Source organism: Achroia grisella, unplaced genomic scaffold (genome assembly GCF_030625045.1).
Source record: "Achroia grisella isolate CSIRO2021 unplaced genomic scaffold, CSIRO_AGI_Agris_v1 utg1111, whole genome shotgun sequence".
In the NCBI taxonomy this organism is placed as follows: domain Eukaryota; kingdom Metazoa; phylum Arthropoda; class Insecta; order Lepidoptera; family Pyralidae; genus Achroia; species Achroia grisella.
The window spans coordinates 9,849-25,270 of NW_026712581.1; the positions used below are offsets into that span (position 1 = coordinate 9,849).

Here is a 15,422-nt window from a genome sequence, read left to right on the forward strand (position 1 = left end):
ACATTCACCCACCTAGAATTTTTATGTCATATATTATATGACATTTCAATTTCAATATAATCAGTTGTGACGGAAGGGGAGGAGATTTACTGTAATATAATTTAGGACTTCTCCAATAATCCACAATTTGTATGGGTGTTTCATACATCCAAACTCTAACAATCACAAATGCCGCAGTCACATTGACTAATGCAGATTAATATTCGCAGGTATCCTGGATCCGTAAGCGTGATTTACACATCCTAACTGTGGGTGTGCATACGTACAGCAGTGATGCAAGGTTCGCTGCGCTCCACGCTGACGGATCGGACGAATGGACGCTTAGAGTGGCGCCCGCTCAACCTCGAGACTCGGGGGCTTACGAATGTCAAGTTTCTACTGAGCCTAAGATTAGTCTGTCTTTTCGTCTGACAGTTGTTGGTGAGTATCTCAGACTATCGTAATGTAACGCGGCTTTAATTGTGTGAATCAATGTGAAATTTACATAGATGGTTATGTATTAATATTAGATAATGCTAATCGTAATGAAATAATTAAGCTAAGCAGAGCTATGTTACAGATACTAGGCAACAGATAAATACCTAGCCTAATAGATATTTTTATTAAATACATAAGTAATTTAAATAGATAACAGCTTGACCAATACAAACAATCATACCCATAAATGCAAATATTGGTACCATGCGTGGAATCGAACCTGTGATCATTGGAATTGAAGTGGTTTGTTAAACTGCTAGATCGCCCAGGCCGTCAAAGTTATATTTATAAAAAACAACTAAAAATTGTAATGAAAATATCACAAAATATTTTATTGGAATAAGATGGAAATATTTTATTTTGGTTTTTATTCCAATACGCACGTAACAAAAATGAAGTTATATTGTGATACATTTTATATTACGTAACATACTCGTATATTTCTGACGTAAATCCCACGCAATTAAATTACAGGTCAGTGCATATGCTTTACAAATTGTAAAAATAATACCACATGAAGTAGATAAATACAGAAATAAGCAGAAGAGTAAGTGATGCAAAAAAAAAAAAGGTTTTCCTTTTACGAAATAACACGTTTTGTCTGATGTCATTTAATACCATTTAATTTTTAACATCATATCTCAAACCTTTCAAATACCATACAAACTTTTAATAACAAGTAGTTTCAAGTAAAAGAGAATATATTAGAAGTACTAGAATTTATAAGTATTTTTTCATCAAAATTTTTCACGATCATAAGAAAAGTTCACACAAATGATGAAAATTTTAAAGCGTGGGATCTTTAGTCGATATGGATAATCCTATATACACGCAAAGATAAACCTATAAATTACTATATTCCATTATCACTCCATTATCACTCACGTCGGAGTAGTTCATAATAAATCATAATCCCCACTAACATCTCAACAAAAAAGATATTCTTATCGTACCATCGTTGTAGTAAATATATCTATACATATAAATAAAATTGGAGTGTCTGTTTGTAGTATTGAAATAACCGTTTTTTACTACATGCATATATTCATATATAAAATACGGGACATACACCAAAATAACATTTTTTACAATTTTTGTCTGCCTATCTATTTGTTCCGCTTCTCATAGAAATGGCTAAGCCGATTTTGACGGGACTTTTATTGGCAGGTAGCTGATGTAATAAGGAGTAACTTAGGCTACTTTTATTTTAGAAAAATATATTATAGTTATATTCGACGTGGACGAAGTCCTGAGTTAGTCAGCTAAATTACTATAAATGTAATCATAATTAAATTCCACTTCAATTTATTATTAAATTTTTAAGGACTGACGTCCGACTCAATTTCTTTTGTTTGATTGTTCTCATTTAATACCAAATATTAGTACACAAAATGCAAAATATATTTAATTACAACAAAATATTATTAAGAAAGAAAGAGTGGTTAATTAAAACACAACGTGACTAATAAAACATCGTTTGTGATTGAACTGAAGTGGTTGTTGTCCACATTCTGCCAAGCATAGATGCCGTTAAAAAAATCTATTTGCATGACATTCCTTATATTTAACAATCCTAGGATATGTCCTTCATCTTTTAACTGTACTTTAAATAGCTGATTAGGTTAAATTTATGTCCCATATCTAAAACAACAATGCATGCTTCCGTTTCACGCAGAATTATATAAAATTATTAAGTCAAGCGAAAGCTTTTACAATTTATAGGTATATATTATCGCTTTTAACGTGTAATGTACTGATTTAGAATATTTTCCAAGTATTTATTTCTGTTCCATGTGTGTGTGCCCCTTGCCTGTATTTCAATCATTCTGTAATACATATTACAATATAAATGTATTTATATTCATAATAGAATCTATTTCCAGAAATTTATTGTAACATTTATTCGTATATCTCAAATCAACCTTTACGTTCCAATGTTCTGTACTTCTTAATCGTTAGTTGTGGTTTTATTTAGGTAACGGTATTAAGCAACCCTTTGAAAGTTTACACCAAGGATCAGATTCTGGAAATATATTACTGTAATTTTGCGTAAAATACACTTTCTCACGCAATATTGTTTCTTTGTAAGAAATATAATAATTTGTATCGCGAGCTTTCTACTTTGAAAGATAAAGAAAACAATAAGGATATTGCTTATAGAGCTCTAGGGAACAAAACATTCGCAAACAATATTTTAAAGGCATAATTATTAGATATATAAATTATTATGGCGCTATTTAGTATTGTAGAAGGGGTAATAATATAAATCGAAATATATCCATTAGTATATTACGTCCGGAGAAATAAAATGATATTTGTAACTGTCGATATTTGTAAATTTTAAAATACTTATCTGACTCTTGTCCATTTGATTTTTTTTTCTTGAACCTATTTACTATTCCACTGGTTAGCTGTCATTATCCAATTATAAAAGTCGCAAAAATGTGAAGTACGAAATAATCGCGTATTTTATAATTTGATACCCTACACATCCCTCTATATAGTTTTATTTAATATTAGTAATAAAGTAATTTCTTATCCTATAGTCAATGATCATAATCATATCAACCTGGTCAAACCACGTTATACAATTTTAAATTTATTCCACGTTTTTACTAGTAACAAATTTTTTTGTCAACAGTCTCAAAAGCGGAAATACTATCTGGACCAGAGCTATTCGTAAGGGCTGGCTCGGATATCAATCTCACTTGCGTCGCGAAACACGCTCCCGATCCTCCAAGGTAAGGACAATACACTCAAGTAATACGTCGGCTAGACAACAAACGGGATTAACACCAAATCACTGTTCAAAACAGCGGTGGACATGGTTAAGATCGCCACGATAATTGCCAACCTCCAGTTGGAGACAGCACATAAAGAATAAGTCAACAATCCGTTATTTTTGTATATATAAAAATTTATATTAATTGGAAAATGCTATTTTTTTAATTTATTATTTTTTGTCTCTGTCATGTGCCAACATCAGTACCAACTAATTTACTTACATAGGTATAGATATTTTTAGAGGAATATACAATTCATGTAGAGTATAAAAATAAATAAGTTTATGTTTATTAAACAGTAGGTATATACATATGAAAATAATTAATATACATAGAGTTCAAAATCTTCTGCCAATATGTAATGACCACATGGCAACCTCCATCTTTGCTAATGCTATCGTCGCGGTAGATATTCCAATTTATAGATACTGAATAGAATTCTTATCTTCTATACATATAACCAGCAACTTCAGATGAGCAATTTATTGCAAAGTAATTTATCGTATATAGAATAGTTGTTTGTGGAAAATACTTTAAATATTTGAAATTTATGGCAAGGATAATATTGATCTGGAATATATTATTGATCTACCTTATTTATAAAGTTAAAAAACTGATATTGATCATTATACATGAGAATTCATATATATCTATGTATATTGTATACATCCATACTAGCGTCTTATGAAGATTAATATTATAATATTATTTCCTTTCACTCTTATAGACACCCTAATCTGAGAACCTATTTATATTGTGAATACTTTACCGAAATGTACGTGTAATTAAAGAATATTTGAAATTCTTTTTTAAGATATAAAGATAGGTCAAGTTCGACGGATACGTACCTATTCGTTTTATGAAAATAATATAATTCTTTTTTCATTATATTTTATTTACCTTCAATCGTATTATGTAATGTACAACTGCGTCTACAACAATTTTGCTACCGTCTGTTATATAATTCAAGTGAATTTCGTAAATCTCAGATTCTCTACCGTTTACTCTGTATTATTATTACTTTATGACGATAAGGAAAATAACCTTGCCGTATAATAAATTATTGAGGAAATTGCAACATCAAAAACATTTTGTGCGGTCTTTTATGGCACATAATAAAATAATATACGCACAAGACTTTTGCATAATAAACAACCACGTTATTTTGTATTCCTGCATATGTTAGAATAGTCATATTAAATAAAATGTTCAAATTTTTATTCCAAATGTAAATTAGTCGAGAAGAATCATCTTTATTACGCGAATGAGTTTGTAATTGATTTGTACATATTTTATACGGTACATAATATGCAATTAATTTCCTTCTACCTTCCTATACACATACATATGTACTTAGATCGACCTATTTCGCCGCCACTCTGTGAACGATATGCTATACCGAGTATGTTGTATATATTCATTATAAAACCGCAGGAATACCACTGTATGTCATTATAAACTACAGCAATTGTTTACCAAATTAGCGTATGTATCGGACAATAGGTGCTTGTAACTGTCGCGTCCCGCCTATGACTCTAAAAGAGCACGTATGCAAACCATCCCGAACGTACCTGTGCCTGAGACTGAAGACAAGGAATGCTTCTAAAACTAATCCGATTATAAACAAAAGTACTGATTCTGTTTACCAGGTACATATATTTCTTATTTCTATTTCACTGCTTTTTATCGTGTAACTAGCCATTATACAGGCCATTCAAAATATTAAAATCGTTTATTTATATATATATTGGCGTTTTATAAGACTATATAAATAGGAATAGTAAACCAGTCATGTCATGACTATATGTTATGTTATTGTATGTAGAATTATTGTATATATTAAACAATAATTATATTATTGTATAATATAACTACATATTATGAAAACAAAAATAACTATCATTAATAATATTATTTGAGTAAAGATTCAACTTACATAGATATTGTTATACTATTTGGGTATGACAATATCGAGTAGTATGTATGTATTACAATAAATATTTAGACAAGGAAGTATTAGTTAATTATTAGGCGTTATTCTTTTTAATAAGACAATCGGTATTCTAAATTACCATGCTACAATTGTATAATAACAGTACTAATTTAAATAGAGCGACCTAGAAAAAATGTAACCAAGTATTCGAAATATTTTAGATATTCGAAATTAAAAGGTGGGATTTCCATATGTAGAATAAACTTCTATACTTCACTATAGAGGCAGTCAATAGTGTTGTAAACACATAAGTCTCGGTGAATAGGTGACCCCTTCCAAATCTTACGATCTTATAATGGAAGTGTGTTATCGTGTACCTTTTCACACCGCACTGCGCCTATACATTTAGTCTTCGCATCCATAAACATGATAAGCTTATTTCCAGATAAAAGGGTCGACTGGGGTCCCTAAGTGAGGCATTCTTTGCCTATCACCATTTAATGGTGCCCTGTGTCTGAGATCTCTCGGCGAGGGACCTTCAATTTGAATATTGATAAGATGATACGCTTCGTGTGGAGAGATGACATTTTTTATTCAGGTCACCTCATGAGTTATTGAGATCGGCTCTTAGATTTATTTTGACTGTAAAAGTTTTTACAGATCTATTATAAATCTATAAAGCTTTTGCTATAGTATAAATCACAAAAATAATTCGAAAATGACTATAACAGTTTGTACAAAGTAATCTCAAGGTATATAATAATAATAGTAACAAATTTTTGAACAATCCTGTGAACAATATTTAAAAATACAATTGTGTAAACAAAAGACATGGTGATATAAGCCCGACCTTATCATCACCAAAAATAAAATAACCAATATATATTGTGAAACAGTGGAAATATTAATAATAATCATCTTCATTTGTCCCAAATCCAAACAATGGAGTGAGAAGAATGACTTAATGTTTAATATTGACAAATGTTCAGTGTTAACATTCAGTCGATTAAAAAAACCTTTTATTTTACTGTACCCTTGTGTATTACTGTCTAGACTCCACGTGTCTACCAAGAGTTAGCTCTGTTAGCGATTTAGGAGTGTTAATGAGTGAGGATTTATCTTTTCGTGAACATATCGTAGGGATATGTCGCAGATCATACAGATCTCTAGGATTTGTGCTGAGGCAGGCCCAACATCTGAATAGTGTTGAAGCTATCAAAATTTTGTATAATGCTTAGGTTAGGAGTATTTTAGAAAGTAACGCTATTGTATGGAATCCACACGAGACAAAATATTCAATGATGATTGCAAAAAAAGTTTATAAGATGGTTATACTATAAACAATACGGTTATCGAGTAGGTTATCCACATATATATCCGAGCACTTTCCTTTTAAGTATGGTGGGATATAGAGCCCTCGAAGTGAGACGAAATATATCACTCCTGGAGTTCGTATTCAAAATTATCAGAGGAATAAGATATAATCCAACTATATTGGGCCTGATCAGCTTTCACGTCCCACAACTTGGAAAGCGTAATCGGAAATACAATTTATTTGCCCTGCCCCTGTGTAGAACCTCAAATGCTGATCATGCACCACTCCCAAGAGCACTCCGTCTGCTTAATGAGTTATATATTTTTTTTTCCACTTGACATATTTAATTGTACTGCCACAGAGTGAGTGGATTGGTATTGTACTGTAATACTCACTGAGAGCAAGTAATTTTATAAATAATTAAATAAATAAATAAATATATCAAGGTCACATTTAGTTTAATTTCCAAAAACAGTTATACATAAAAAATATTGTTCTAAGGTCTAAAACTCCAAATAACATCTTTTTAAGTATACTATGCTTATCTGTCAATGCCTCACCTTATTCTTAATCTAACGTTTGTACAAAGCAAACAAAAAGTTATTGTATCTAAAAGCTTTTTTACTCCCTATGGCATAACTATGACATAACCATAAAGCTGAGCGATATATGTAATTCGAATATAAATAGATAATAAATTTCATAACCAAGTTAGTACAATAAACTGCTTTCAATTTGATTGCGGGAAAATAAACACCTGAATTATAATTACAAGTCAATTTAATTAAAATTTTATGAATTATATTTCTAAATGCTGTGGAATACATAAATCGAATAAAGTAAATATTATTAATAGTATTTCTTTATCACGTTTATTGCATTGGTTGTGTAGTGTTAATGTTTTACTATACTTTGCAAAAGTATAGTTAAAGATGAATTACAATTAAAATAATTTTATATTAAAATATACTTTAATAATATTTACTTTAACAATAATAAATTAGATCATAATTAAAATGTATTTTAAAATCTTACAAAAATCGTCTTTACAGATATATAAAATCAGAAAATAGGAGATATCTTCAAATTAAGTAATCATGGCGATAAATATAATAAGCCTATATACTCAATGATAACCTAATGAGGTAAAATAATAGTTTTCTTCCAATTTTCGATTTGCTAACTTCCCGCTTTATCATCAGACCACCAATATGGTAGTACCTACTATGTTGTTTTATTATTGCACTGTCATCGAAGTTATTCATATACATAAGTAGAATATATTGACAGAATTGTTGGCAGACAATTATTTAAATATATACATAATATTATATAATATAAACAGATGAAATTAGTTTAAATATATGTACAAGTACCGATATACAAAACAAATATTCCAAAGTTTAGTGCAATTGGTTTAAGTACTAGACGAACCGTTCTAAAATTTAATTGCAGGATTTAACAACATAAACCACAGCAAGCTAAATAAAATTTGTAATAAAAATATGTTTTATACATTTGAGAAGGAGGTAAAAGAGGGATGTTTGAATTAGAGAATTCTGCGCTTCATTATTTCAGCGTACTTCAGTGAGAGTCTGGAATTTAAAAAATATATTATACATATATCTATGTATTAATATTAGGAATATACGTAACATCAATTTTAGAATATTGAAAGTATTTCTTAACTACATACATTTATGAGAAATTTACTTTAATTAATCTTCATTATATACTTGTTAATGTACTAGGAGCATATTTAAATACAACTTATTTAAACTGATCTTATAAGTCGCTATGTAAGGTAGTCACTTAACTGTCTCAGAACTGATGATTGTAGAAAAAAATTAATTGCAGCTTCATCTATTGGTACCGTGGAGAACAAGTAGTGAACTACGCACAACGAGGCGGCATCAGCGTAGAAACTGAACAACGCACCCGCACTAGCCGACTGTTAATAGCTCGAGCTGCTCCTCATGATTCCGGCAACTACACGTGTGCCCCCAGCAGTTCTGGTAAGTTTTTTTATACTAACACGTCACTAAGCTGTATATTTATTTTCTCACGCCGTTACAAGTATAGACTTTCTTTAAACCATATAAAATATTACTTAAAGAGACAATTAACTATTAAAAGGCAACAACACAAACTCTATTTGTTGTGTTATCGCTTTCATTCAAATGAAATAAATTATTTCTATGTATACGAAGAATTTGAGTTTTACAAGTCTAATATTATTATTAATAAAGAAGTTAGTATTACCATAGGCTAGCAACAAAACATTAAATATGTTTTGATTATAGTCTGTGATCAAATATAATGCTCCAATTAATGGCGTCTTTGAAGGAATTTTTCTTCAAACAGTTTACTAAATTATACGTTGCTCAGTGTATAATAAATAAATAAAGAATTATGCGAATATAATGAGTTTGAGTAGGAAGGTGTTTCCAATAAGTATATTAACCTACAGTTTACGCTTGCAACGTCCACATATGTATACATATAATAAATACTCTTTAATGTTAACTACCAATAACATGAATAATTACAACAGTAAATACAAAATGACAAAGGAAACGCTCAGGGGGAACGGGCTTATAGTAAGACATTTTGCTTCACTTTAAGATTGGGCGGTGTAATAATTTAATTGTGGAAGTAGTAAATGTTACTATATCAAGTAATTTAAAAGTAGGTGTAATAAATAATAATAATAATAATAATCTCAGGACAATTCACACAGCGCCATCTAGACCCAAGTTAAGCTAGCTTAAGCTTGTGTTATGGGTACTAGAGAACTGATACATATACATAGATATTTTTTTTTGTAAATACATACTTATTATACATAGAAAACACCCAGACCGATACAAACAATCATACTCATGAATACAAATGTTTGTGCCGTGCGAGGAATCGAACCCGCGACCATCAATCGTAAAGCGGTGTGCTAACCGCTATACCACCGAGGTCGTCTAAATGTTATCCATAATAATAATTAAACACTTTATTGCGCCAAAAATGTCACAAAGAACATTATGTGTTTTATTGTAAACATGTGAATGTTTTTTTTTTATATAATTAGAATGACAAATAAGTAACCATTGCCTATACACATAAACAATACTAGGGCCATCATGTTGTCACGTGACTCTCGTGATATCGCTCATGCTTGAAAAGATAATAAAAAGAAAAGACAAAGGGTATGACATCTTAGTTCTCCAGCATTGCAATACCTGAGGTGATGATTTAGTCCAGTTACCAAATGGGGCGACTGCTTGTCTGTCATTCAAATTATATGTAAAAATACCGGTTATATATATATATATATATATATATCGTTATTTCAATTCGTGCTACAGGGTCCTTTATCTTTTATTCGATCCATTTTCTTTCAGATTCTTCATCGGATGATATTAATTAATTCTTTATTATACAACAAAAAGAAAACAATAGACCGCACAATATCTGATTATTATAGGTCAGTCTAACGTTCCCCTGATAGCTGTATTGTTCTACTTCCGGCTTGTTTAAATACGGAAGTGGGAGGATAGAGATATCCGTTATACGTAACATAGATAAGAGTAATATACTTTTTAAAAAGTAATGAAATATTGTGTATTTAGTAATCAATACTCTAGAACGGTCTAGACCTATATATTACCTAGTACCTATATAATATAGGTACTGTGCCTCGCAGTTTAGTTCAGTAGAAATAATGTCCTGCTTCGCATCGTATCGTCCTTAAACTATACGAGTATTATTTCAACACTTAGAATCTCTATGGGACTTTTTTATTTGTTTAGTTGAATTATACAATTATGATTAGTAGTTTACAAACACTTTAGTTAACACATTACATATGCATCTTATTAACAAAAAGTGTAGCAACATGTTGAAATATGCAGATTATACATATTGTTCATTAGTATCTTGCAAATATTGACGTCGTCGGTCCTCTAGCGATTTAGCACCCCTTGCTTCCGATGGTAGTGGTCGTCGTCTACTACTAGCTACTAAACTTAGACTATTAGCCTAGAAAATGAAAAAGTATTTTTCAAATCTGAGTGGTAGAATCAAATATTAGAGCGTTTAAATGAACAAAGTGACGACGAACAAAGACGAATACTCACCTTTATATTTTTATAGATTGGTTTTATCAAGTCTGTTAAATGTAACTCATGCTATGTACTCAGGTACAATTAGACTGCTTCGTCAATTGGGACTTCAAAGTGTACCAATCTAAAATAATTCAACCGATATCTAGTTTTGTCGGTTTGCGGATTAATCAATCAACATACGTACACACTAATTGCTAGGGGGTAAATATGTAATTAGGATGTACCTACTGCCTGCACGCGGCGGTTGTTTCTATGCAGCCCCATAATCCTTTGTGTAAAGGGGTGGCATGACATAATTTAGTAGCGATTTCCTGGCTGTTGTTAATAGCGTTAAATGTTCTACACCTGTATTACTAGTAATTATAGTGAATTAATTACAACCGAGTACGAATTTAATAAAGATATTGTAATACGGGAATTCTTTTCAAAGAGTGTTTTAAAATAGCTAATGATGATAGTAACCTAACCAATTATTTTTTTGTAATAAATACTTGCTGTTACATGCAACTTTATCTGCTTTTTGGCCACAATAAAGGTATATTGCATTTCTAGGCCGGATAGGTCTTTATTTTAGGTAAAATATACCCTATATCCATCCTTTACAAGACTATACTACCTATCTGTCGAAATCCGTCCAGTTATTTAATTGTAAAAAATAGCAAATGGATAGGCAGTAAGTTAGACACACTTGAATATTTATGTTATGAGTATAGACAACTGGTAAATACAGAAAAGATCAGTTGAAGATCACACTCTTTAAGTTGCGTATTGGACACATAGATATAGCGTAACAGCATTTAATACCGTAATAATAGTAGCATGTCATAATTATGACTCTCGACCGTAGCAAATGTAATTTACAATAACCAAATGGGACATTACTAACGCAGTTGTATTAAATATTTTGTTTATCCAGATTAAAACTGATACACAAATTGATTTATAATTGCGTAACGAGCGAGTTTACCTATTGTAAAATTGGATTAATCGCCTTTAATTCGTTCATATTGATTCATTTATTTCCCATTAGCCTTATAGTTAGAGTACATAACTGCATCGATTTATATACTTCAGTTTATATTGACTAAACAATGCAGGTTGACTATTCAATTAACAAAGACCTCGATGTCCTACCTAACTTCAAACCACAAGGGTAGAAACTGTATCTTAGTATTGGCGTTATTTGTTTTACAGATTCTGTGGTAATAAATCTCGTTCACTTTATATTCAAACGAATATATTAATAACAAGATATAATAATAAAGACAACAAATTATTAAATTTTAAAAAATAGATTTTTTTTTATATTATGACAAATGGACGGATATGAATTAAAAATATGTTATATTTTTATTGTTATATTATCTCTTAAAGAGATCTCTTTGACATAAAATGGTGTGGACGTACAAATAAGATTTGTAAGAAATGAGTGATTAAAAAATATTATGACTTTATATTTATTTTTGGTGTGCAAGAATAATATAATATTAAAACACTTTAACTTGATATGATTATTTCAATAATAATGTAATAAAAATTAATTTTATTTATAGACTATTAAATCGTATCATATTTGTCGATATTCTACGTAACTTCATATGCATAACAAAAAAAACAATGTCTTACTACCAAAAAACAGATAAAATATATATTACTTTAAGTTTTAGTTGCAAAATAAAAACAACAGGTCAATTAATTTTATTTATAGACCCAAAGATTTATTACTAGTAATTAAATAGAAAAAAATTAAAAAAATTTCCCAAAGGTTAACTTTACTCTTTATATAGTTTGGTTATAATTAAATAAACACATTTATAGTTACCTAACTTTAACATTTATATATTTTTATTGAATATAATAGATACTTATATTTACATTCTATGCAAAACCTATTAAACGCTAGCAAGCACTGAATAGTCTCATCGGTGAACAAAACATCTGGGGCATAATCCACAACGCCCAGATAAAGCCTGTCTTAATCGAACCCATGACCTAATTTATATGAACTAACAACTAGAAATGATCTCTGGTGAACCTGCTTCTAATTTCATAAAATTATTTTTATTTTTGTTACACAAAAATGGTCTCTAATGAAGGCGTGTCTAATTTTATTTTATTTTTTTATTTATACAGAATCAGCATCGGTAATAGTTCACGTACTGAGCGGCGAGCGTCCCGCAGCCATGCAAAGCTCTGGATCTACGCCACATCACCTGAACAGCGCCATTCTCGCAACTGTTGCTGCCATCAACAATCGGCCCACCACCTGGCTACTACTTCTCTTACCGCTCTTTGGGCATCACATCTCAATAATAGCGATAGTCATCTCAATCTTTTCTGCCAATGTCTATATCCATCTTACTGAAATTATAAACAATTTAAGACTAGAAAAACAGTCTTTAAGATGACCAATTTCTATGTGGTTACTTCTACGACTTCCAAAACGTTTTAAACTGCGGAAGAAAATCCATGTACAGAGTACAATTGTATAATTTTTATGTAACATTATTAAACAACTGTTTGTATTGATACAAACGAGTTTAAAAAACTGTTGAATTTTGTTAGTGATTTGTATTTAAAATACAACGATATTATTATTGTATATTTTCTATGAGGTAAATAATATGTTCAAAAGTAATACGTCAATTTTATGGTCGACACTTCAAACAGTATAAAACCCTTTTGTTATTTTACCCTTTTATGAAAGACGAAGTAAAATAATTTCGATAATAAACGGGCTCTAAGAAGATTAGCGGGACGCGTTTACTTTACAAGGAGCGTTATAAGATTATCCTTAGCTGATTCTCCTTTGTTTTTCCAGCTAACTACGCCCGTCGTCTTAATCCTGTGCCGAGATTACTAGCGAATCGATTTCGTTATTCCAATCTGGAACGAACCAAGATTGAATGGAAGCAAGAAGCTTATCTATATGTAATGTATCTAAGCCTTCAGTTGCTCTCTTTGCCACGTTATTTGCCTTCGATCTAGTTGGACAAACAAGCGTCGACAATGTTCGTATGCGATGACGATTCTCATTCCGACAATAAACTTTGTCGATTCCTTTGATCTCACTTCGCATTTCGAAGATATCACTGCGATGTAGTTCTTGATATATTTTAATACGACTATTCAAGCAGTTTTTTTCAAGAGGAATAAATAAATATAACTATAATTAATAAATAATACTCGTTTCATTAAAGGTCCAACGTCGATTGAATTGAAAACTTATTAGGCAAATTCAATGAAAATATATTTCAGTTCGATTTATTATTTTGACGAATTACGGTATTGTTGGTACAAAAAAAATTAATAAAAAAATACATTAAACTCGTTGAATACGCTATAAATCAACAGAGATTCGGTTACTCATCGTTGCGGCATGGAATATAATATTTATAAATGATAAAATATTTATTTATTTGCACGGTTATCTTTACAGGCATAGACAGAATGCAATATTGTATCTATATTAAAACATTATTTGTCTTTTACAAAACACATATTATAAAAATATTCTGCATACAAACATTAATGCTATCCTTCTACCTAAAATACATAGGCAGCAAGAAAATCTTTTAAAATAATTCAATTGTAATTTTTTTTTATATTTAAAACTTAAATTTAAAACGTGTTTTTAAATCCTATAAAAATTGGTATAAATGATACTTTTACGTTTCTAAAAGGTAACCTTTTCGTCATTAAAAGTAGAGCGTAATATCTTGAAACTATTGACTGTTTATTTCGTAAGTACGTACTCGACTGCCTTTCCTTTACTAAGAGATGCGATTGTTAGTTTTCAAACGACCTCGTCAATTGACATACTCTTATCAATGTTCAAGATGTCCGTTCTTTCTTTTCAGAGAAAAGAAAATACTTTTAAGTCCATACTTTTCTTCAGTATATGACTAATTTAATGAAAGTTCCAATTCACTGCTTGAATTTAGATATATTATTCGGTATTATTACGGTCTATGATCTTATTTTTTATGACTTGATAAATCTTATTTATATGTTTATACTTGCATAGTTACTGAGTTAACACACATATACATTATACATACATTTATTGGAATTAGTAAAAATTACTTATACTGAATTCTCTAGATAATAACATGGTTCCATTCCAGATCATTTCGTAGCATATCTGCCGGATCAGTACTAAACGTTACTTTCAGTTACTTTTGTTTTTATACCATGTTTGTCCTTGTTTTCCTTACTTATGTGGAAAGAGTGAGGACACAAACAAATTTACGAGTTTCTAAGTAAACGGACAAGACAAAAGGGTAAGTAAGACATAAGGTCACTTTATCAATGTTCTATGTGTTTACAACTTTATTTCTTTCATTTGTAGACAAATTTATATAACTGTGACTTGTCGTGGACAAGTAAAAAATTGTATTATAACGTTATTGAAAAATTATTTAGGTTATAATATCAATATTATAAATATAGGATCTTTGAGAATAAATTAATTGAGATTTTTAATACTAAGAGAATTAGATTCTTGTAAATATAATTATAGAAGTGTGTAAATATTAATAGGTGTAAATAAAATTATTTACTTTATGTTTGTAATCTCTTGTCAGCCAAAAATACATTATATGTATTCAGATTACGTTGAGGCGATCATTCTGAAAAACTCGCTAACTTGACGACGAGTAGTTATTGAAAGGGTTGTGTATTAAATTATCAAAATGTAGATGTATTTAACTACTTAATTGAACATTTGTAAGCATACCAGAATAGTAATAAAATGATTGCGGACACTAATGTCTTTTATTTTGGTAATGTTGTTT

The 15,422-nt window shown here is 30.1% G+C and overlaps 1 protein-coding gene across 1 annotated transcript; it reads left to right on the forward strand.

Moving 5' to 3' along the window:
* Positions 1-200: 200 nt before the first annotated feature.
* Positions 201-15,196, forward strand: LOC131849539 (limbic system-associated membrane protein-like; the record flags this gene model as incomplete). The annotated part of the gene is made up of 4 exons (XM_059199628.1): positions 201-420; positions 3,119-3,218; positions 8,366-8,523; positions 12,760-15,196. Coding segments are annotated over 4 exons (753 nt in total), but the record flags the coding sequence as incomplete, so codon positions are not given.
* Positions 15,197-15,422: the final 226 nt, after the last annotated feature.